Source organism: Melospiza georgiana, chromosome 5, assembly GCF_028018845.1.
Source record: "Melospiza georgiana isolate bMelGeo1 chromosome 5, bMelGeo1.pri, whole genome shotgun sequence".
NCBI lineage: Eukaryota > Metazoa > Chordata > Aves > Passeriformes > Passerellidae > Melospiza > Melospiza georgiana.
Window position 1 is genome coordinate 7,038,875 of NC_080434.1, and position 26,119 is coordinate 7,064,993.

The 26,119-nt window shown below is 35.6% G+C and overlaps 1 protein-coding gene across 1 annotated transcript in view; it reads left to right on the top strand.

Annotated features, from left to right (window-relative positions):
- The first annotated feature begins 7,700 nt into the window (after positions 1-7,700).
- GPM6A (glycoprotein M6A) overlaps positions 7,701-26,119 on the top strand; it is a 115,214-nt gene continuing 96,795 nt past the window's right edge. The window contains exon 1 of the mRNA XM_058024019.1: positions 7,701-8,265. Coding sequence (XP_057880002.1) covers positions 8,229-8,265 — 37 coding nt within the window. The 5' untranslated portion in view covers positions 7,701-8,228. The remainder of the gene's footprint in view (positions 8,266-26,119) is intronic.

Below are 26,119 nucleotides of genomic sequence, written 5' to 3' on the forward strand. Positions count from 1 at the left end.
AGACAGCTGAGGGTCATCATCAATGACCAGTGGAAGCTGAGTCAGCAGTGCCCTACCAACCAGGAGGGAGCCCTGTCGTGGGGAGCAGGACAGGCACAGCATCACCAGCCAGGCAAGGGAGGGCATTGTCCCACTCTGCTCTGCACTGGGGCAGCCTCACCTCAAGTGCTGGGGGCAGTTTTGGGATGTAAGAGGTGTATAAAGCTCTTAGAGAGCATACAAAGGGGAGCTACAAAGATGGTGAAGGGCCTTGAGGGGAAGCTTTATGAAGAGCAGCTGAGGTCACTTGCTCTGTTCAGCTTAGATAACAGAAGACTGAGGGGAGACCTCATTGCAGTTTGCAACTTCCTTGTAACCAGTGGTGGAACCTGAGGAAATGTGTCTGAAGTTGTGTCACAGGTGTTTTAGGTTGGAATTAGGAAAAGGTTCTTCACCCAGAGGATGGTTGCTGGAACAGTCTCCCCAGGGAAGTGGTCACAGCACAAACCTGACAGACTTCAAGAGGCATTTGAACAATACTCTCAGACACATGGTGTATGTCTTGGGGCTACTGAGTACAGGGACAGGAGATGGACTTGATGATCCTTTTGGGTCCTTTCCAATGAATGATATTCTGATCCTATGTTCTGTGTTGTCTAAAAGCCTTAATTGCAAGGATTGTTTTGTGTCAAATAATGAACAAAGCCAATGCCTAAACTAGAATAATGAAGAGAGAACTTTGAATTAATCAGCTTGGGTATTACAGTTGGACAGTTGAATGGGTTATTATTCTGTATTTTGTGTGCTGTACGCATGTAGGAACTTGGCAATTTGTTCTGTGTTGTGATTTTGTGGAGAAACTGTAGAATCTGAAGTGAAAAGCAGAAGTGGATGAATTATAGACATGCCCTTCATGAACCACATATCAACTCCTTCATCTGCACCTTGGAGGCAGGACTTGGGTAACAAAATAGTGAACCCTTGAGGTAAGGTTTAAACATAATTGTGTTTTAATGATGCTTTGAATTTAGTCTCTTACACTAGCACATGGTGAACTGTGAGAGAAGTGAGGGATCATGAATTCAGTTATCCTATGTGACACTTGTGTTTCCCAACAGGAATGGTCAAGCTCTTTCTTCCTATCTAGTAGGAGCAAGATACAACTGATAGTGAGAACTGTTTTGAAGCATTCTTGTCTGTGCGTTTTTATCTTTAGTCCCTCTCTTACCTTATTTCTATACTGTTATATTAATTTTTTCTTGTTACAGTTATTGTATGTTACATGTGTGTTGTGTATTCTTCTGTGCCCAGCTGCTTTCTTAGCTAGTAACTTAGGAGCCCTTGTCAAAATGAGGAACTATACCATGTACCACCTTTTGAAATCATCAGAAGGTGCTTCCAGACCTTCTGCTTCAAACTTTGAAGACCAGGCAGAAACTCTATGGTGCCAAAGAGAAACTTGAAAGCTTTAATAGACCAATAACCTCCAATGGAACTGAGGCACATAGGGAAGTACACATACTGTTGTTGCATGTTGGATGGATCGTGTTTTTAATCACAGTTTTTTGGCTCCATAAGACTGCTTGGAAAGGAAGAGAAAAGAGGATTTGGCTGCAAATAATTCTTCCATTCATCAGACCCCAAAATTGTGAAGATATTTGAATGAGCACTTTGATGTACAAAGACCACAAAAGTCAAGGGAATCTCAGAGCACATTAAGGTGTGAAATCTCTCATCAAAGTTGATTACAGCTTTAAATAATTATGTGATTAAAACTCAGAAGGGTCTAATGTGGTCATTTAGTCCAAACTCTCACACAATGCAAGTATTTATCAGAGAAAACCTATGACCTAATTCAATTAAAGTTATTTTAAAGATTATTTTTATAAATACATTTTAAAAATCAATTAAGCTAAGAAAATACAGATTAATTTTTAGTTTTGTGTGTGTGTGTAGGCCAAAGAATCAAATCTTGGCTAATTTCTCTAGCGTTTGGAAGAAATAATTTGAATATCATTTCTGTTCTCCAATGTCTAGTTTCAAATTCCACTAAGATCGACTTAACTTTAACAACTTTCCATTAGATCTGTTTTCTTGTAGATATTCTGGTGTAATGTAGGTGGCCCTTACCTTAATTCTTAGATTTGCCATACTAACACTGTACATTTTTAAATTGAAGACATGCCTGTGGCCAGTTTTAAAGTACTTCCAGTTTTCATCAGCAACTTCTCATTGATGGCACCAAAACCTATATGGAGTATTTCAGTGACAGTTATATCAGTAGGAAATCTTAGAATACAATCACAGTGATTTGCTTTGGAGAAGACCTCTGAAAATAGTGCAGTCCCAGTCCCCTGATAAAAGCTAGAACTGTATGTGTTGAGTATGCTACCCTGTGAAATGTTCTTTTTATAATCACTTGATCTAATATACATCTGTATAAGTATTTATTAGTATCCACTTCCTATAGCACTCTCTGGGGGTGAAGAAGGCTCTGTTGGATGATCACAACGCTGTGCCTATGTCATGGTGTCCAGTTTTGAAAGGGAATGTGAACAGCTATCAGTTGTTGGGCTTTAAATATACTTATGGTCTTACTGTTGAGGTCTAGAGTATCCGTGTGAAGAATCTAGCCATGACATTTAGAAATCTGTATGTAGAAATGTGCTATTGTGCATCTCCCTCAATTATACTGGCATTCCTGTTCAGTTCATTGTTCTTCATCCATCTGACAACCAGGAGCATCTTTTCAGACTTAAACCTTAGCAAATGAGTAACATATTCCTTTGGGAATATGGACAACTAATTTTGATCTTAAGATATAAAAGACATAATTTTCTTAGTCTTAGGTATCAACATGATTGAAGTTATTCAGAATTTTAGAGGAACTATATTGACTATGTTAACCAATTTTGCTGTGGAAAATTTTACTTGCTTTCAAAAGTAAAACCAGTAAGAATCATGAAACGAATCCAGTCAGACTGAAGGTTTTAAATTACAGATGATACTTACAGTAGCTCCAGATAATAGTCTGGAAGTATATTAGGATTGGTATTCTGAATCAGAAGTACTGTTAATCATTTTTATTATCCTTCTCCTCTTGATCGATATAGCGTATATGAAATATATATTTGAATACCGATATGAGCAGGTTACTTCTTATCTCTTGTGTTTTAAGTCTGCATATCATATGCAGTGGTGAAAGATCTTCTCAATGAAGGAAATTTTTTAACCAGATGAGACTTTCACAAAGAGGTTAATTTTCTGAATATGATAATGATGTTAGTGTTTATTAGCATGAAACATAATGAGAATATATGCAAGGAGATTGTCTTCTCACTCTCCTCTTCAATAAAATTTCTGTTTCTAGATGTGTTAGAATATAGAGGAATGCAGAAAGAAATGAGAATAAATTAAGGTCATCAAGGAAAGGATGTCCATTATTTTTCTGTCAAATGTAACATCCAGACTTGAGCACAAAAAATAGTAAGAGACTTATTTCTATCAGGTGAAGCCCTGTACTGAAATTTCTTTAGGCTGTATGACCATCCTGCCATCTTTTGATAGCTGCCAGTTTTAAACTGGTAGTTTGTTCCTCTAGATGAATGTTATTTCCTCAGAAAAAATAATTATTGGGAATCAGTGGAACTATACAAATCCCATCAATGGAGTAAGCAACAATATTCTGCTAACATTACATTTTGTCTTCTACTTTCTTCCTTCCTCTCTTAACATTCCATTTCCCCACTAATTCTGATAATTTTCATGTCATTAGACAGTTCTCCTTTCCCTGGACACTTGTGTAAGTGTCTTATATAAGTTAAACTCAGGGCCATGTGCTCTTTTTTTATTATTCTGTAAGTATCTCATGAAGTTGTAGATATGAAATATATATCCCAAAGCAGACATTTAGAGACATTTTGGAAGTCTTAAAGCTTCCCAATGCTTCCTTCAACACCCTTCTGTTGGGATATTCCAAAGACAAAACATGACATGCCATTATTTTGCAGTTAAATTTCTATTTTAAATATAAAATATAAATTGTGGAGCACTCTAAATAGAAAATTGGAGCACCAGTTTTAATTTTTCTCTGTGTGTTTTCCAGGTTTCTAAATCTACTGCCTAATTTACGTAAAATAATTACTACCTGCGCATCTACATTAGTGTTTAGGTGAATTTAGGAGTGAACTTTTAAAATGTATGTCTTACTTTTCCTCTCCCACTGTATTTTTTGCATCATGGAATATTCTCTAAGAACATAAATGGTTTTTATGTTTTCATAAATGTTTTTATATATGCATTATACTTTTTCATGTAATGATACCAGAGCATGCTTTCCAGGAGTGAGCTGTACACCTCTCCAGCTGATGAAGGGCAGTCTCTCTGTGGGACCTGACTGGCATTAGTCCAAATTGAATTCCCTTGAAGCACAAAGAACACGTATTGCTTCACTCCCCATATCCATCACAACTTCCTCCTACAGTCAGAGGCAAAATAGCTGAAGTAATCTGAGCTGGCTTTTGATTTTTCTTGCTTGGTTATTGAGGTAGTAGTATGAGCAACATAAATAATTTTGTGCTTTTAAATTATGTATTCATAATCAAGTTTATTATGTTGTCATGATCAAGACATCACTGCACCACAACATTATCATTATTTTGTCGTTGAAAATCAATAGGACTGAAGGATGGACTAGTAAACTGATTTGAAGGCCATACAAAACTGGGAGTAAAAGTCAGGTGTTTGTCATGCTGTTTAAAGCTGTAAGTGCTCAGCTACATTTTATAATATCATAATGGACACCAGGGGATCCCTTAATGTCATCAGCTTCCAATTATTCTCTTGATTAACTGTTTATTTAGTCTCATTATACAGTTGGATGTTCTGTCTTGCCTTGCCATTTACAATTGGCATGGTTGTCCAATGATCACTTGCACCAATAATCTCATTTCACATTAAAAGGGAATTTTAGGCAGTCGAATGTAGTTTCCGCTAACATAGCTCTTTTCTGTGCTAGAAGTGTTTCCAGAAACAGAAGCTTGTGTAGTTTCTCTGTACACTTTTAAAGTAGCTTATCACTGGTGGTAAATATGTTTCCCAGTATACTGAAGAAAGAAAGCCTCTGTGGTTGCTGCTTAGAAAGTCACATACAGTTGGCATTTTCTGCTTTGGTTTGTTATTCTGTGTAAGACTTGCAGAGCTTTTCTGTTCTTTGGCTTTAGGATTAACATCTATTCATAATTTAATCTTGAAAGGTCCTTGGAGCAGTCTAAAGAAACATTCAGGAGACAGATTTATGTTTCAACCTTTGTTAATAAAGTGCAGTTAAATATGAAAGAAGCTTACATGAAATCTCTTTCACAGTCTCTCTGTTGCTCACTCTCACACAAGCTGTGTGGATGACCAGTTAACAGCACCTGAAACTAAGCAGAGTTCTCTGAAGAAGGAGCTTTGGCACTTACATAGCTTGGAGGAGTTGCTGTTTAACAGGAGGATCTGTCAGCATTTTCATTAACAGTAATATTTACAACGAGAAATAGAGTTTTGTAGGGGTGGGAATAAAACTTCAAGCCATTTTTTGTCAATGTCACACTTTGTTTCATCAATTACAGTGATTTCATCTTAACCTTTGGCATGTGATTGTAGTAGTCTTTTTGGGAAGTTAAAAATCCTGTCATTAAAATTAAGGTGTGTGGGAACCTGATGTGAAAATGACCATAATGGAAAGTAAGATCAAGGATTCATTCAGCTCAACATCTCATATATTTGTGCCAAAAGCATTCTGCCTTGGAAGTAGTATAAGAAATGGCTAAAACTTTTTCATATTCCTCTACTCCCTAGTAATTTGCAGCTCAGTGATTTCATATCCATGAATCCATGTGATTCAGATTCTCCTTGTTATTTTGTTGGGTTCTTTTCCCCCTCTACAAGAGCCTGCTACAACAAGTTTCCACAACTTAAATACATGTTGTATAATAAGCCTTTGTTTACTTCTGGGCCTACTTTCTTTGCAGTCCTGTCCCTTTGTTGAGCAAGTTGTTTCTTCCTGACCCTTTTATGTCACTCAAGATTGTGCCATCTTTATTGTATCTTCTCCCAGTTACCTCTTTCCAACCTTTATTCTTTTTGTTTCCTGTAATATTTGGAAAAAGCTTGTATGTTTGTTTCCATGAACAAAGTAATATGGTTTAATCAGTGACCTATATATTCCATTGTTGCAAACATCCCTGTTGAGGATGTTGGTCATCTCAAATATTTGGCGCTATTCAGAAATGCAACTGAGAAACAATTTGCCAGACTAGGTAAAATCTTTGCCAGACTGTCTTTGAAATATGAAGATTTGTTAATGCTTATCTAAGAAAAGGTTTTGAAGAGAAAGAATAGCAGAGGAGACTTACACAGGAGATCTGTTTTAAAGGAAATATGTCTCTCCTAAAAACCTGTCTAAAAGAATAATTCCTAAAAAGATGAGAACCGCTTACATCCTATGGTGCTTGGAGCACTTCTATATGTATAGATCTTCTCAAAGTGTTGATTTTTAAATGATCAATTAGATCTGAGAAGTAAAACAACTGATAAGTTTTTTTCAGTTATTCCAAAAAATAGAGCCCTAGAAACATGAATTAAAAGGGAAAAAAAAAAAAAAAGATAGGAAATGTGTTGACTTTCAAATAATGATTCAGTTAATTATATATATGCATTTAACTTCATACATGATAATTATTCTGATGCAGTTTTTTTACAGATTTATATGCAGACAGGGTAAAAAACAACAAAAACCCCAACAATAACTCCCCCCCAAGCCCCTCCCTAAACAAAATCCCAAACAAAACCCAACCAGGCAAAGTAAACAACTTGTTTTTTTTTTTTTTTTTTTTGTGGCTCAGAAGGCAGAACTAAGCCAGTGTATTTAGATAGCATAAAATAAATGGATGAGCTATTTATCATATGTTAATAGGAGTTTTCAGCCATAGTAGTATTTATTTTTGTTTAAGTTTTAGTTACTTCCCCTAGAAGGATGAGAAGTTAAACCTGCAAAGAAAAATTGGAATTGTGTTCAGTTTGCACTTTTGGTGAAATAATGGAAGTCTTAAAATGATGAAATATTACTCTGTAGACAAAGGTACAAAAATGCTAATTTATTGCTAGACTGCAGCGTCCAATTTGCATTCCAAATCAGACTGCAGAGCTCCCCAAATTAGTAGGTGCCCTCACAGTGTATTTAACCTATGTTTTCCCAGAACAAACTCCTAGAAGTGCATGTGTCTGTATGTGCTTCCTTGTGTACATACCCACATGTGGTGCTTCACCATTTTAAGATCCGGTTATTTTAAAAGAGCTTTGAAGAAAGCTAATTTGAGATATGAGGAATCAGATAAAGAATTGATGCAAGAACTGCTTTAAACCTCTGAACTGCCTCTAAATTCCTGTTTACTGTGACAATGAGGATGTGTACAGTACATAAAATTTGCAGTGATTATTGTCTTGTGTTGAATTGTGCCTGTGTGTGTAAACACATATACATACACGCAAAATTGTATTGCTATAAAGATATTTTTTAGAATACTGTCAGGGCAATAGTGTATATTTGTGGTTAGTTCCTGATGATACAGATATATGAGAAGGAGAGAAATGAAGAGTCATATTATTCTTAAATGTGCTGATACGGGAGGAGGGGGAGAGGCGGGGGGAGAGAGAGAGAGAGAAAGACAAGTAATACAGCATAAAGAACCCACAGGCATTTGGGCTTTCCCACTTCAGTAGCAAATAGGGGGAATTATGGGTTGGTGGTCTGCTTTCCCTTAGGAGGACACTCCTCCATCTGTTTTCAGTACAGCCTGTTTCCAATTTAAACACAGATTTCAATACAAACCTCGATTTCTTTACTCCATTTTATATGCAAAGTGAGGCTTATGAATCGGTGTCATTGCTATCAGGGCTCAGACCAAATTTCCCCCCAAAATTCACAGGCTGTTCATTTGAATACCTGCTTACAGTGGTACACAATGGGCAGCTTTGAGAAGAAAAATTGATAATCTTCACGGAAGAGTAATTTGAATGAAATTACACTTGACAGCCTGTCTCCAAGCAAACAAGGAGAGTGAGGGAGCCTTAGCTAAGCTCTGAGGACTTGCCTAAGCCTCTGCCGTTGGAGCTTCCCAGGGAAAAAAAAATCCACACTTTTTCCTACATCTGACTGAAGCTTTTGATTAATTCTCTGTTGCTGTTTCTAGTGAAGAAAGGTAGCCATGGAAGAGAATATGGAAGAGGGACAAACACAGAAAGGTATTGTGTTAAAATTGCTTTTTCTTTGCATGGGGATAATTATTTTGCTGTTCTTTATTTGCCTTAGCAGCGTGCTGTAAGGTTGGGGAATATCTGTATGTGGCAGATGGGGAAAGACATATTATTTTCATATTATTTACTTCATTTTTTTCTCTGCAGTAGCACATAGCATTAAAAGAGTGACTGCCAGCTGATATCTAGTATAAAAAGAATCTAGCAAATTTTGCATCTATGCGAATAATGTTGCGAGCATTTAATGCAGCCTGCTTTCCAGACTAGTCTTTGTTAATGTTCATTTATTTCACGTTTTCACGCTTGTCTAGCTGGGTCAAGGGAGTCTAGTGTGAACTATGAGAGAGCTACTCACACAATATTTGGAGCTAGTTGCTGTTGGATATCTAACAATGTAATCAGTATTTACACCTTGAATGAGAATCTCGTCTGAACAAAGACCTGGGGTATATTTTGTATGTATTAGGCAGTACTGAAATTTCCCTCTGCCTTTTTGCCACTTTGGTTTTGTAATGTGTTGCAGCAGTCTTGCTATCGTTCCAATGTTTGAATGGCATAGATTTGCAGAAATTAATTTTGCAGGCTGCAGCTGAAATTGCTTTAGCAAGACGTACACAGCATGTTCAGAGCATTTCTGTTCCACGGCTTCTGAATGAAAACAACTGAATGCTATGGGATATGTTAGCACTTCAAAGTCCAATTTAAAGAGATTGTGGACAATTAATTAATGTGTGGATCTTTGGGAGACACAGTGTTTTCAGTCTTTTCACTTAAGTGTTATTCTGTACAAGAGACATAACAGTACTGAAAGGAACCAAGGCTCTTTTAATTTTTCTGTACTGCAAGCACAAAGGGTAATCCTAGTGAATATTTGCTGTGTTATATTTCTATTCCTTTCATTTTACATTTTTTTAATTCACTTCTATTCTTTGAGGAGGATATAGGAAGTTGCCAAATAATTTAGCATAAATTGCCTGTAAAGGCATATTTTTCTCCACTGATGCCATATTCTGTTTTTCTGCTCCCTGATCAATCTGCTTCTTACATGTAAATGTCATGCTTTCTCATTATAAGTGACCCATTTAGACAGAATGCAGCTTTGAATTGTTTATGGTCTTGATCTAGATGCACAGTATATAGTCATGACAACATTAAAAGAGGGTATATGTGCTCCATGTATATATAAATAAGTCCATTAGTACTTGATTACAGCAGTTTCTTCAGTTGAATTTTATCATTTGTATCAAATGAAAGCTAGAATAGAAAAGTACAGGACAGGTCAGTTTTTCTGTTTTGTTTTGGTTTGGTGTGGTTTTTTTCCTGAAGGTAAAAATCAATACTTTTACTCTATGATTCAAATTTTTTAGGGTACTTTACACTTAGAAATAGAACATATGCTTTTTTAAAAATTTCTGAAATGCATTCTTTTGCTTCTTAAAACTAGTAAATTGAACTGTGTGACCAAGAAATCAAAATACGTCATTGCTACCAAATGATGTTGCCTGAAGAAACAGTGTGAAATTCAAAATCCCTAAATTCTTATTAGGGAGAGGGAAAAAAACAAAACACGGGGGAAAAAGAAAACACACAGAAAAAATTGAATTTTTTTTATATTGAAAGAATTTGATATTGATAAACTGTGTCCTCATTGTTCATATGATAAGCAGTTGAATGACCAATAGCCACTCAAAATGGTGTGATTAATAGTGTGATTACAACAGCTAACACTACTTACCCCCCACCCCCATTTAAAATGCCATGTGTTCAGCCTTTTTCCCCTTTAGTGGTACCCAGCTGTTGTCACAGACAGTGGCACAAGAATGGTAAAAGCTCACATATCTGTATTTTTCCTTATTGGTGTGAAAGGGGATGCTGCTTAGTTTCTGTCACCACACCTGTGAACTTGTCATTTCAAGATGTTGTGTTCCCCTGTTGGGTTATGACAACTTTTAGAATATATTTAGAGCTTCAAGAAAATTTGCAATTCAGGAGGAAAATTAAAAAAATATTTTCAGTTTTGAATTTTCGAAGGTGCTTGACTGTATGATAGGGAAGTATAGGGATGATTATGAAGTCCTGGATCTCCTTAAGTTTTGCATTTTGCATTTGAAAAATGTTGACTGGTACTAATATGACATGATAGTTCTCTTTCATAGTGTCTAGGGTCTTTTTTCTTTCATTTAGTGTGATCTATCTATCTGCTGTGTGTTTAATTGATATCCACAGGATAGTTCCAGGTCATCCAGACCAATTTTGCTAATTGTAGTGTTTCAGATATATGGTAATTCATATATTCTAGTTTTCATCCTTCTGCCATCTCGAATGAAAATGTTTCTTTCTTTCTCTTTTGTGATTTATACAAAATCAATGGGAGTATAAATTGTCACTGCTTATCGGCTCCTGTGCTTTCCACAGCAGATGCTTTGAACCTCCCACTGAACAGCATTACGTCTTGCTAGCAGCCATGATGGAAGTGAATAACTTCATATTGATGCGTTTCATAAATACGACCAAGATAGCTCTAGCAGATTTGGAAGCCTTTATTTCTGAGAATTTTATCAAATAAGATATTATTAAGTGCAAACATAATTCTTAACACAGTGGCTCCAAATAATGGCCTTTTGCCACAGTCTCTCAGCATGCTAATATTTAGTACTTATGATTTCTTTATGCCTGTGTCTTGGAAAATTAAAAGCAGGGAAATACATTCCTTTTTTTTCTCTGAAAGTAATGAATTATTAGAAACACTTCAAAATAAGGTTCATCTTCTCCCCTCCCCATTTTCTTTCTATTGGCTGCAGAAAATGTGTTTTCATACTGGCATCACTACCTTTAATATGGTTAAATGAGATAAGGCTGTTGCCCAGCAGTTTTCAAATATAAGGCTGTAAAAATTGAAACCAAGAATAGTTTCTATTCATAAAATTCCTGTTTTAAAATTCTGGAAGACTTGTTGTGCCCCCTCCACCCTATTTTTTCCCCTTTGCTGGGAACTCAGTAAAGGTTGGGGAGGAGGTTTCAGAGGTATTTGCTCGGCGAGTATCGCTAGCTGTCCAAGAACTGAAAGTGTGTAGGAAGTCCATCTCAAATATGAAGTAAATTAACACTAAAATATATTCTAGAAGGTAAAAAGTCATAACATCTCAGAAATACCAACTTGTTCACAATTTCTGTAAAACTGACATTATGCTACATCCTAGACTTCAAACATACTAAGACATTTAACTGCAGATTTACTGTCTGGAAAACCCAGGGTGACTAAACTGGGTTTATTTTTCAAAAAATATCAGGTCCACTAAAAGGCAGAAATTTCACTGATGTCTTCAGGGATGCATGCTAATTTTGAAAACCTCATGCATAAATTGCATGTGGCAGTGGTGGGTCTCAGCTGCCAGTGTTTGAAAGACAATGATGTCAAACTGATAGCTTTATGATGTGGAAAAAGGTATATTTCCAGTCCCTGCATTTCAGGTCCTCTCTCTGAGATAGCACTAAGACTGCAATGGTGTCCCCAGCCCCAGTTATTCATCCCAATAAAGAACTTGTCAGAGGGCAGGCACGGTAATTTTTTGCACTGTAAGGAACTTGGTACAGGGGAGTGAAAGATTATTCTTACCACAGTCTGTTTCAGAAAAAAAGAGAGAAGTTCTGGAGCACAGTAAACCATACCATTTGCACTAAATGGAAGATGAATTTTACTTTTTTAACGACTCAACCAGAACTGCATTTTGCAGTTTGAATTCCTATGTAAAATAAACTCTTGGGAATGAATGGAGCATCATGTGTTTATAGAGCAGCAAACAGGAGGAAGAGCCTGATTTTACTTGAGCTTTCTTGGCTGTAGTATAGCTGATGCAGTTATGATTTCACCAGTAGGATAGCAAAAAAAAAAAAAAAAAAAAGTAGTATTATTGTGACTACAAATGATTGAATGCCAGAAAATAATGTTTGGCCTGCATTAGCAATATAAGTGGATCTGCAGCCTATTATCAGAGTTTTTGCATTTGTTGTCACAGCATACCAGTAAAGGAGAGCTTTAAGCAGAGTGTTGGAAGAAAATCATAAGGAGACTAGGATGCTATCAGTAAAATGTACACACAGCCTCTACTTCTTCAGCCATGAGAGGGTAAATTGTTTCTTCTTACTTCAGTACTCTTTGGAAAATGGCAGACTGACTTAGTAGGATAGTACAGAGAAGTGAAATGAAATTAAAATTATGAATGAAAATTATGTGTTTTATTTCATATTAAGAAATACCAACAGCCAAACAGTCCAAACACTGCTGACATCCTTTCTAAGTTAGTCTTCTAAATCTTCATATTTACCTCTAAGAGAGAATTATTTTCCTTCTGTTTCGAATGTTGTTGCAAAGTTGGTTAAAATAAGAGTGAGGAAATCCCAGTATTTTGCAGTTTGATTTTGTTTGGTGACAATACTTGTAAATAAAGCAGAGGAGTTATTTTTTGTTCTTTGGTGTAAATACCACACTGAATGACAGTCATGCTTGTATCTTCAGTTAGATCCTTTTTATGTTGTTAGCATTCAAAAGGAACTTGGAAATAGTGTTTAAATTTTGCCTTATGAGTAGCAAGGAGCGGACATTTGTGGGCTGATATTCTCCATACAAATCTGGATTTGTAGTGCTTGATTCTTAAAGAAAACATGGTGAGCAGAGGTCAATCTCTATTTACTTTGGGAATATCTTTTCAACGTAGTAGGCTTAGTTCCCAAGCTTGTGTTCAGATTGGATTTTTGCAAGTTGCTTGAGAGTGGAATGGTCTTAACTTTCATCATGTTTATTGTTTCCTGTCCTTAAAGGTATGTGTGTTATAATAAGAGCGTCAGATGAAATACTCACTTAACAGTTACAAAGTCACTAACAGAGTAAATAAATTTCCTCTGTAATCAATGCTAAATATGGAAATAAATTTTAGCATCTTGACAAACTGTCTCACTGTATTTCCTGCTTAGTATTCCTTAGTAGTCAATCAATATGGTTTATTAAGGAAAAATGGAATAACAGTCAATATGAATTTGAAGGTAATTGTTCTAATACTGTAAGAGTTATTCTCCTTTATGTACTAACTCTGGGCTACCTTACTTAATATTCTTACATAAGGAGCCCTGACTGGTGGAGCTGTAATTTGAATGTGTTATTATTCAATACATTAAGCTTTTATTCTAAGATAATGATGTAAATAAATTTAGTCTTGCTTGCTTATTTAATCTTTAACATTGAATGTCTCTGTTAATAGCAGAAAACTTTGTATTTCTTACAGGCTTAACATTATACTAGTCCAAGGCATGAAAATCCAGCATTAATAAGACTTAATTATAATTTTATATACACTCTTTCAGGGCAAAAAACATTCCAACTGCCCCAAGGCAGATTGAATCCTCAATTCAATGTGTGAAAATTTAAGTCTTCATGGTTATTTTGACACTTGGATGTCAATTTCATAAATAAGCTATATTAAAATGATTTTTCATAGGAGATGTAAATGCATAGGAAAAAAGTGTTGAATGTATTTTAAATTATTGATTTACAATAATTAGTGAAAAAATACCACATCAAAATAGCAATATGAATTTATAAGGAGCTTTTTTGACAGTTTGTGAAAGTAAAGGCTCACCTTTTGGGAAAAAGGGCTATTCTGGGTTTCCAATTACTCTAAAAATAGGAAATATGAAGAACAATACTGTAGAGGCAGCAAAATTAAATTTGATTCAGCTGAGTGGTTAGGTTCCATATGGAGAAGGATTGAGAGATTGTTATACTTAACATACAAATTATTTTCATTTTAGATTGTGACTGTGCATTAATTTCTGATCAGCACCTGAAACAATTTGGCAATGTGACTTTGTAACCTGTTTTAAGTAGCCTGCCACTGCACTAAAATTCAACATGGAAGAATGGAGGAAATGGTACTGGCCTCACATAACCATAATGTTTGCTTTCTTGACAAAATCGTTTTTACCTATTTTTTCTCTCCAGATATATAGGTGAGAGTATGCTGTTTCCTCCTAGTGGTTTTATATGGAGGACTGAGTAGAAAATGATAAAAAAACCAACCATGTTTTTGGGCTGTTTTGCCTCATATTTTAAACACTGTGAATGATTTTATAAAATCCATGAAGAATATAGGCACCTGATAGCCATTAAAAACAGAATGTAAAAAAGGCAAAGGTGAATATTGAACTTAGATGAAATACTTTGTCAGTTAATATTCTGTTTGGCAATTCTATTTCAGGAGAATTTTCAGCCAATTCAAGTGACTAAAATGCAAAATTCCTGCTAATATCTTATCACATGGCCAATTTCTGAGACAGGCAGCAAGTCTCACATTGATGTGCTGGCACAAATCTTTCTCATGTGGGAGTGAGGAGTTAGAGAGACTTGAGTTCCACTGTGCAAGGAATGAGGAATCAGTCTTGTCGTTTTCTCAGCTGCAGAGGGATCAAACTCAGAGCATCAAAATTGAGAGAGTCAAAGGTATACACCAAGTAGGAATTAACAAAACTGGGAACTAGTGTGTACAGGTGCTCTAGGGTCTTATGGAGGAACACCACTGACACAAAAAAATAGCTTATGTATTCTCTTAGCTTGTCCATGGTAACACTTGTGCTTCAATGCATTAGTCCCAAGAAGGCTAATTTTTGTCTTTTACTTTTTTCTCCCTCTAAAATTTTCATCTCCTTCTTACTAGTTATCGTGTGGGAGTTCAGTACTCCTTCCAAAATTTATACTTCAGCCATCTGGAACAACATTTTTCCAAATAACAGTTGCCGAAATGCAACTACTAAATGCAAGCATCACTCTTCTTTTTACATTTGTAATGCACCTTATATTTGCACTTGGACAGTTTCTGAGGACTTTTTTATTTGGTTCACATAGTGAAATTTTCCATTTTTTTTCCCACAGTAGTGATAACAATACAATTATTCAGCAAAGGAATATCACAATCCATTTAGTATCAATTTTTAAATTGAGCAGTGCATTCGCTGAGGTTCTGGTACAAAACTAGACCAACAAAAACGCATTTGCTACATTTTTGGTGTATGAGATTTGCAGAAAGGTACTACTGCAAATCTCTACTAAGGTACTACTAATTTTAAAATAAACTTAAGGCAAAAATATTTTTTCCCCTCACTTTTCAGTATCTTCCTATCTGTACCCTGAGTGCAGTTGTTTTTTTTTTTTTAAATTCATCTTAAGAAAAAAGAAAAAAAGTAGCTCTTTTTGATTGTCGTCCTGCTTTTCATTTTTCTGTGAAAGCACTTTCTTTTCTTTCTTTTGCTTTTACTTTTCCATGCCTGGAAGACATGGAAATTAAATTCTGCAGCATTTTAAAATCTCTTCTGGGAACATGTAATAGAAGATGACAAGTGCTGGATGTTTATTAATTAAGTCATAGCTGGTCACATCCTACTTCTCAGGTTGCAGAAGAATGATTTTATACAGGCAAAATTGGACATTAAGGAGGAATCTAAAGGAAGAGAGTAGTAGCATAGCTAAGTGATTAGGCAGGGATTGCTCTGCACGAAGGCACAATGAGAAAAAAGTAGAGATGATTGATGATTGTGCTGATAGAGGTTCAAGAGAGGCAATAGGAACGGAAGAAGAAAGGAATAAGCAGCAGAATTTGAAATACCTTTGGAGGGCTTCAGAAGTCTGAAATGGATATGGTAATAGGGGAATCATATGATCATTTATGGCAAAACAAACCTCTGAGGTCATCCGAACCAACCATAAACCTAGCACTGACAAGTCCACTACTAAACTATGGTGGAAAATTATGTTAGAGTTGAAAGAACATGTATGTTTTTCATAAGTTAATAGAAGCATACATTTGAATTATCTTTTTGAAATAGTGAACAATTATTTTAAGCACATTTTTCTCCCGCAAGTAAAACAGCAACTATGTTCATGGCTACTAATAATACCATAAAATTACTATGGTAATATTGTAACGGGGGCCAGTTTCTAGCTATTTAAGACTACAGGTGAGGGCAAAGGGAGAGTAAGTCTAGTTTGATCTTAAAGTGATGAGAGATAGGAAAGATTCTGTTAGTTGGAAAAGGGAAGTATACCACTTCACATTCACGGAAAAGAGTTATCACAACTGACCTGTTGGCCTAGTTTATCTGGTTAAGGGAGCTGGTATTGCACCCCCTTGCTTAGCAAGCCGATGCAGCCAGTGTAGGAGGCTCCACAGTGTAGTGGCACCCTCTGCTACTGGTGAATCACTTTAACTTTATGTAGTTTGTCAAAGCCTCCCACCCCCTGCTCTCCTACCAAATCATCTCTTACTCTATTAAGATACACGCCATTGTAAGCACCTGGCATAACTTTGAATCTATTTAAAAGCATTTAGAAAACAACTATGTGAAGAGCTTGGAGTATATCTTTGCAGTTCTCAAGTGAGGAGCTTTTGACCATAGCTAAGAATTTAGTTTTGCTTATTTTTATGCAGGAGTAGATCCTGAGGTTCTGATGCCATGGTTTTGGTTGGTACTGCAGGGTGAGATGAGGAAACCCATCCAAACTGAGTACTTATTCCTATGCTTGGATGGCACAAAGCTCTCTGACTCTCATCTCTCCTGAAGAAAGATATTACATACACCCTGTTGTGTTCTGCTTCCATCTGCCACATTGTTTGTTCCCAGTCTCTTTTACCATTTTATGACTCATCTCACACCATACAACCTTCAAAAGATTTTCAGCTCTGAGACAGGGAAAGTTACTGTCAGTACCACGAATGCTTTGGGAACATTTGTGAGTTATCTAAGTAACAGTGAAGTCATTCAGTTGAGGATTGCTTTCCTTGTTAGTGGATGGTGATAGAGCAGGTAAAATTACCTTAACCTGTCCAGCAAATTAATCCTTGCCTTTTGCCACTTAGAAACCATAATGTGTCTTAGTTTATATGTACTAAGTGATATATATTCAGCAGCTCCTTGCTCTTTGCTGGTCTGCTTGTTCTGCAACCTCTGTGATGGAAATTTATTTCCAGCCACATTTTCCTGCATAATTTATTTACCATGTTCACGACACAGCTTGGAGTTGGGATCTGCTCTCTGAGATGTTTGTTTGATTTGCTCCCTTTCCAAAGGAGGAGGTGGGGAATGGCTGAGATGAACGTGCTGCTGTCACTTGGACCAGAAAAATTCTTCCGTGCCTTACCTGAGTGTAGTGTTAAACAGGCCAGGCAGCTGCAGTAGGAGAGGATGCAGTATCTGATACTGGGTACAGTGAGCCCAAATACAGCCTCTCTATCTGCTGGATTAATCCATTGTGGAAAACCTCAACTGACCACAGAAATAATTTTTAATTTTACTGATAATGATCATGATAGTAAAATAAAATAATATTTTGAAATCTGTATATGAAAGAACTTATAAACTCTAAATGATAGTGTTTTTCAAAAACATTATAACCAATAAAGAACATGTACTTGAGCTTATGGGAGTAACGGGGTGATAAGTCATTGTAAATAGTAACTCAATATGCATAACTGGGGATGAAAGTAAATGTCTGAAATTGCCTTGAGAAAGGGACCATTGACTACTAGCTACTGTGCTGGTCATGAAGGTGTTCAATTATATTATTGAACATTGTGTTATTGATTTTTAAACTGAGTAGCTTTAGTGTGAAATGCTTCCTGCTTAAAATGGTTTGCCTTTGTTCATGATTTGTTGATAAACCAGTCCCATATAGAAAGGGAATTTATGTTTCTAGCTGATTGACACAAATACAGTGATTTACTTTAGTATTAATTAGTCTGAGTATATTAGATATATAAAATGCTTTTCCCATTTGTTGTGGCATTTCAATACAGCAGCACAATTATCTTCAGAGAATTTCTCAGCCTTCTAATTTTTTACTGACTCACTAACCACTGCTTCTGACCAACATACACTTTTGACATTATAAATAAACATAACCATGATTTCCCCCACCTTTCTTCTTAGTAGCAGATTGCAGTTCCTTGGAAACACCTGCAGGTTGTCTTTGCAGTTCTCATGGTAGTCAGGAGTCTTATTGCCATGTTACTTAACTAGATGGTTGAACTAGATTAAAAGAGGGTCTTCTTTTCCAGGTGTTCATAATCAGCTTGACATCTACTCCTCTGAGTCACAAAACATGTCTACTATTTAGTCTTGACTTCAGTTTGCTACCTTATATTTGCTACTTATATATGCTTCCTAATTTTGCTGGAAAACTCATAATTCTGATAAAGCATTAAGGATCCCTTTTATCCACACTGCCTACCAATGTTGTAGAAATACTTAGAAAATACTAAGATTTGCTGTAAGTGCACCTATGGCCCTTCATTGCTTCCAAAAATTGCAGACATCAGTAAATCTGGAAATCTGAACAATCAATGACCAAAGCTCTGATTTTGCAAAGACAATCACTGAGGTTGTGGTTCAATCCCTGCGTGGGCCATTTACTTAAGAACTGAACTTGATGATCCTTGTGGGTAACTTCCAACTAAGAGTATTCTGTGCATCTAAATGTACATCTTTGATGCCATGCACTGTGGGTAATCCCATTGGTTTTATACCAATATAAGCAAAAAGGAAGCACATGAGTATGTAAGATTAAGACCTAACAATGCCATGGAGTAATTTGCATGTTGATGTCAGGTTTTTGGCAGGATATCTGTGAGAAGACATGATTATGCAATTTAAAAGGGTTTGAGAGGAAACTGGAAGGAAGGTTGAAAGGAGTTTTCTTATCAGCTGAAGGGGTTTTTTTTTGTTTGTATCATATGGTATTACTAGGATTAATATGCTTTGGGTCTCCTGTGGCTGTCAGCAGTTTTTGAAAAAATCATATTCTTCTTAGATCCTTTTTTTAAAAGGTTTATGTTTGTAGTCTTCTTTTGAATTGGTAGAATTTGGATTTACTTGTGGGCACGGTATACTGGACCTTCTAGTGGTATTGAACAATTTTGCTGTGCATCCTGTTCACATACTTAAGCCAAGATGATCATCAAATTTGCTGTGCAGATGGAATTTTTCCCAAGGCAGGCTACTAGTGACCTTCTTTTTACCTTTTTTTTCTGCAACATGGTCTGCTTTCTAAGATTATCTGGGAGTTTATTTTCATTAAATTCTTGCTTCTAGTGCAAGACTAACACTGGTGTTTTCCCTCTTGCTGTCCTTTTGTAACAAAATATAGATGATCTTTGAATGTAGGTCTGGACCAGCATGTTGGTTATTTGCCTGTATTTTTGGGTAGAATGGAGAAGATTTAATAAATCCCTCTGAACTGGACATCTTTTACAAGGTTTTCTTTTATTAAAAGGTTCTGGACTCTGACAATGTCTAGTCTGAGCACTATGCGTTTTTTCCTGAGATTTTTACCATATTAACTGTGCTGTTAAACATTTTAAAGGGACAAAAGATACTATATTCAGATACATGTAGAATTTGTGTATCTCCTATTTTTATGATACAACTTTATTAATATAGATAAAATTAATAAAAAAGGACGCTCATCACTGTGATGATCTTAAGAATTCAGTAAAACATGTATACTTCAACCACACCCATGACATGTGGCACAAAGGCCAGAAAATCAAAATTAGTTTCAGCTGTTCGGCAGCATATGGAGGCTACCTTTTCTCAAAGATGTTATCTTGCAATTTCTCCAAATTATTCTAGATATATGAACATTGTTCACTAGTGAATAGACTGGAGTAATTATAATCTAGTGGTGGGTAGGTCTTTTAGGTCAGCTGTGTTTATGCTTGTGGTTCAGACAAGATATTTTTCTCTCCCCTCCCCATCTGGTACATTCATCAAATATTTAAGACACAGGGGAACCTGTTAAGGACATTTGGGCTCTTTTATCTGCTTTATGGCTTCATTTATCTAATGGGGACTTCTACTGTTAATATTTTTTCATTTTGATCTGTTACATGTCTATGCCATCTGTATTGTCTGCACTTCCAGCAGATATCCTTCCTTTGTTACATATCATATCCCCTTCTAGACAAGTGCATCTACTTTGTTACATAATTCTTCACAGTATGAACTTTTAAAATCCAGTTTGGACACCACTGAACTGGATTTAGTGATTGTAATATGTGGATTTCAAGACTTTAAAGAACCTGTAGCTAGCTGTTGGTGGGTGTGTTTTTTGAACATTATACACAACCAAAGAGCTGAAATACACTTTCCTGAGAGCAGACTAGCTATGTCCCTGCCTGGGGAGTTACCTTCTAATACACAATTATTCCTGCTTGTCTGTTTTGATTTATTCATTTTACTCTTTTATTTTTATTATTATCTTTTAATGTAGTCTCAACTAGATTTGATGTAGCTGCTGCAGTTGCTGTCTTGTCATATCCTCTGGGGTATATTTTTTCTCCTTTGTGTTATTCTTGCCTTAATCACTCCTGATCTTTTTTTTTTTTTTTTTCTGACTCTGTATTTCAAGCTGGAAAGATGGACTGTCTCCTACTGGAGGTGTGAAAGTACTGACACTCCAGAATCCCTGATCTGCAATCATTCCAATAATCTAATACCCTGACAAGGTGATAGACTTCGATATTGTTACAGAATTGTGGTCGTTTTATTTCTAAAGGGATAATTTTACTAGGCTTTTTGTGGTCCTTCAGGGACAATGAATTACACAATGGCCCAGATGTAACAAGCAATATGTAGCAGTTATTAAACTAAATTATTGCAGTCATCCTCACTGTCCTTAACCTGTTAACGTTTTCATTTTTTTTCCTTAAGCATCTCAGTGTGATAAACTGTATAATTTAAAAGTTTTCCTAGTGAAGTGTGATTAGGAATAATTTGACTGGGGGTAGAAGAGATGCAGAATATTTTCAGGTAAGCATAGTCATAAATTATAAAACATTTGCATAGAATTAATAACATGAAACAAATTTCTCCTTTGTAAGTGGGAAAACATGTTAGAAACTTCCACAACAATTCATTCACCCTGTTCAGAATATGAAAAACGTTCAATTTTTAAAAATTTCAATGATGTTATGTAAAAATAGCATAATTATTTGCATTTGCTGTGTGCAGTTGCTTTGACTCTGTTTTTGTTCTTTGTCCATTATGACTCATTTTATGAAATTGTTTGTTTTACCTTTGTTAAGAAGAACTAAGAAAACACCTCTTTTCTTGGTGTCTTTATGGTTATTGAGGTAGAATGGCTGTTGCTCTGTCAGTGTCACAGTGTTTATTTTAATCTCTGAATTAATTTTCTTGGTTGCTAGGCAATTCTACTTCATAGATTTAATGGAAATGACTAATTCAGTGTGCTCTCATTTCATAATAGGCAATCGTTTGCATTAAAACTGAAACTAGGTTTCTCTATGACATAATGTTTGACAAATACTACTGCCAGTATATAATTTTATTACTTTAGTGAACAAAATATTAAAATTTCTGTTGTCCAGTCCTGTATTTCTTGCACAATCCAACAAAGCTGTTGTAAATATAAGTTATTCAAAAGAGGGAGAATTGGGATTTTACATATACGTAGAGGGCAAACACCTGCCCTAAGGTCTGACATTTTGGAAATTTTTTAAGGCATCTTATGGAGATGGTTCTCTAGTATGTATTTAGAGCTGGTATCAGTTAAGTCTTTTTACATCCTCAATGGCAGTGGTGTAATTAATAAGTGCTTTGTATCTCAGTTACTCAGCCTACAGAAGTATTCAGCAGATGCTGCTTATTAGCAGTACATGGAAGTTCAAAAATAGGTATGAATATTCAAAGTAATAATAGCCATATTATTAAGGAAAACCTCTCAGCACTTGGTTATTCTGGAGGTTTTTCATACTGAAAAACATAATGCCTGAGGACAGTTTCTTTAAGATTTAGAATATTGTTTCTGCTATTTTGATACTATTCCTATTTAAGGACAAATACGTAGGAAAAGGACTTTAAATGAAGCTTCTTAGGTTCCTCTGTATCAGGGTAGTGCAGGCCTCTTTCATTTTGTTGCTACCAGCTATGCTTTCATTTATTCTGAGCTATCATCTGCTGAAATACTGTCTTTCAGCTTGCTATCTCCATTTTGCTCCTATGTCTCCATGCTGGGGAGCTGCACAGCTTAAAAATGGATGGAACCCACCCTCTTCTGTAGAAGAATAAAGGATTCTGTGGGCCAGACAGCCTGTGGTGTACTCTAGTATTCTCTGGCCTTCTGATGTTGGTTCAAGGTTTATCAGTTCAATTTCTTTAGCCCAGAACATCATTCTGCATGCTTATTTGCTATTTATTTTCCTTCTCCTTAGTTTGTCTTACATTTGTATTCCTGACTGCAGCCACCTTTTTGTACAGTTAGTGTGCTGAAGACCACAACTGATTTAGTTTAGCTATATAGTTTGTGGCCATCAAAACACTAAATTCTAAGTCCAGTTCACAAAGACATGATATTTTATCAAGATTGGGAATGCTGTATATTTTAATGCTTTTTTTACCTAATACGCAGTCTTTTAGTACCTATTAATATAAAAACACTCTAGAAAAATCTCCCAGTTGCTATCTTACACCTTTAATTACCACCTCATGATTATAAAGTAAGCAGTGATACCCATGCTATTTTTGAGCTTTTTAATGGATTTGAGAGAAAACAAATTTCAAAAATCACACAATTAAAAGTATTTAAAGCTTTTTTTGAAAGGAAATAGGAAGAAAAAAATTAGATCACTGAACTGTATGCCTCACAGAAAAAAAAATTGGATTTGTTCAGTTTTTTGTTTTATTTGAGCTAATAAGATGGGTAGTTAGCCAGAATACTTGCAACTGTAATGGTAATGGACACTGAAAGCAAAAAGTTGGCTGGTTTGTATTCAATACATACTTGTGAGACTGTCTCAGTTTTTGTAAATGAGAGGTGGAGTATGAAGCCAAAATGAATAAGATTAGATTTATGTCAGTGAACTCTCCTAACTCATCTTAATCTATTTTAACATTTAAAGAAAGCAGTACTGAGATGATAGTTTTCTGTTTGTGGAACTGGGTTATGAAACTCCTGCAACAGAAGCATGAAAATGTTAATGTGAGTGAAAGCAAACCTCTAGGGAAAATGAAACAAATTTCTTAATGAATATACTCCATGTCCCTGGCTCCACGAGGCAGAACACTTACTTGAATAAACTGGTTGCCAAAGAAATCTCTTTAGTGTACTAACTTTACAAAACACCAACAATTGCCTTTCAACAAATGGGATAAGGGGAAAAACCTTCAAAAATCAAATCAAAGACCTCCAGGTAGTTTCAGCAGTGTGCCTCATCCATGGGGATGAGCAGACATGAGTTCTCTTTTTATGGGGATATTGGGAAAAGGTTTTTCACCCAGAGGGTGGTTGGGCACTGGAACAGGCTCCCCAGGGAAGCGGCCACAGCACAAAGGTTCATACAGTTCAAAAAGCGTTTGGACAATGCTCTCTGGTACATGGTGTGACTCTTGGGGGCGGAAGTTGGACTTTGATGGTCCCTGTGGATCCTTCCAGCTCTGGATATCCTATGATTTTATGACTCTCAGCAAAAGTACAAAATTACAAAAAGAAAATATGTCATAGCAATATTTTTCATCATTCTTGGTAATTCTGAGGAATTAAATTGTTATGAAATAGTGACGGTATTAAAAGTTATGTTATTGGATTAAAAAGTAAGCTCTCTTTTCAGCCAGTAATTCATAAGTTACTCCTTTAGAGATAATGTTTTGTGAAATTACTGGGACATCATCTAAGATTCTGGATTGAGATATGAAGTATCTGAAACAGATTATTTGTTACATTACATTTTCCAGTTTGATTTGCAGAAATTGCTACAAAATTATTTGCAACCCTGAAAAATCTTGCTGTAATTCACTGTGTCTTGATTTCTCATTTGTGAAAAGCAGGATAGGACATATATAAACTTTCATTTCTTCCACTGAATTTGATTTGTTTATCACTTTAATTGGTGGTAGTATTTACAATTCTACAATGCAATCTCAGTTGAGTCATCTAGATATTAAAGCAAGATAAAGTGTGCTAGGGAATACTTACTAATTTGTAAATAAATAAATAAATTGCAGGCATTCAATGTTTTTTGTTAGTAAGGGTGAAATGCAGTGTAATTGAAGATTCTTTCCTGTCCCACCTTAATTCTTAATCAAACATTTTATTTAAATGAACAAAACTGAAGGAGTTGCATTCATTATACATATGGCATATGTGTTGTTAAAATGAAGAGTGACAGACCTTTGATTTTTAACAGAGACATAATGTAAGTTAGAGTGCTGTGATATACATATGGTGGATGTCAGTACAGCATGCCAAAGGAAGGAACAGTTCAGAAAGTTGTTAACTTCATTCCCTTCAAAAAACCTGAATTTCTTAATGATAATAATATGTGATATGGAAAGTTCAGAATGGATACATCCATACTAACCATTAGTACCTTTTTAAACTCATTTTACAGAAGTGGTACCCAACAGAGACAAATTAGCCTGTGTTTGCTTGTTTGTTAAAAAAAGAAAGGCATTTTCTTCTGATGAATGGCTATTTTTCTTTAGAAAGGTGATTGCAACATTTTCAGCTACTGAAATGATGACAAAATTTGTTCTGTCTTTGGCAGCAAAAAATACAGACTTTGTATTATCAGCACATGATGAAGTATAAACCCAAATACGAAGAAAATTTCAGGCTGAAAATTAACGGGCCTAACTTAACAGAAATATACTCAAAATACTGCTTTTTAGATGTGTTTGCTTTCTTTGAATATATTTGGTATACAGCCCATGCAAAGAGAGCCTCTGAGCATCTTTCTGCACGTGCATGTGATGTGGTCCCACCACGTCACATCCAGTCTCTCCCAAAACTGTAAGCACCACCATCTAATTTGTCTTAGTGGGAAGAATGCACTGTGGGGAACTCTACACTGTTATAGCAAGATTTATGTCTGCTATCTTGTATAAATTTTGTTTATAACCCATTCTTTAAGACTTCTGTCTGTTAAAAAGATGTACAATTAAAATAGTTGTAGAAATAACCAGTCTTCTGTATACCTCACTTCGTTGCAAGTTTGAAGTCCTCTTTAAAAGCAGCTCCAAAAATCCTGTGATATGAACAAAATCTCAGCAGTTACATTACAAAAGCAAATTTCTGACCTTACTGGCTTCAATAAAAAATTATCCTTAAAATTACATTTATTATATATTTCATCAATAGAATATGGATTATGTGGAGGCTCTGACAATGCTGGTAACACTTTTGGCATGCATGGCCCCTACCTTTATTTTAATTTACTTTCTTCCAAAGAATTTGAAAGGTTGGTTGGTTTTATTTTCTTTATTTTCTTTCTTTTTTTATTTTTTTCTGTGATAAATATGAGTATTCTTCAGCCTTTGGTATTTTAGTTTTAATGTCAAAGCACATGATGGACCTAGTGTTTGCCACTAATGCGTTGAATAACATTGAAGAGCAGTTCTGCCCTCAGACAACAAATGTTGTATTTAGAATGACTGAAAGCAATGTCAAACTATTACAGGCTTCCCTAGATATATAAAAGTAGGCAGAAAGGACTTACTGCAATTCAAACAGATGAAGTGTAGAATATAAAGTTTTCTGACTGTCTAGTATGTAGGTTGAGAAAATAGTGGATGGAACTTTATCTTCTACATCCAGTCAGAAATTGTAGTAGTACAGTTAGCTTGCTAGAGAGGATTAGTGATAATACTAGGTCAGTCCATGGAAGCATATTTCCAATTGCTTCCAGTCTTTTTTTCAAACATGAAGTATTCAAAAGAAGGGTTTGCATTAATTTTTTACAAATTTGATACTAACATATGAAAATGCACATATGAATTCAAACAT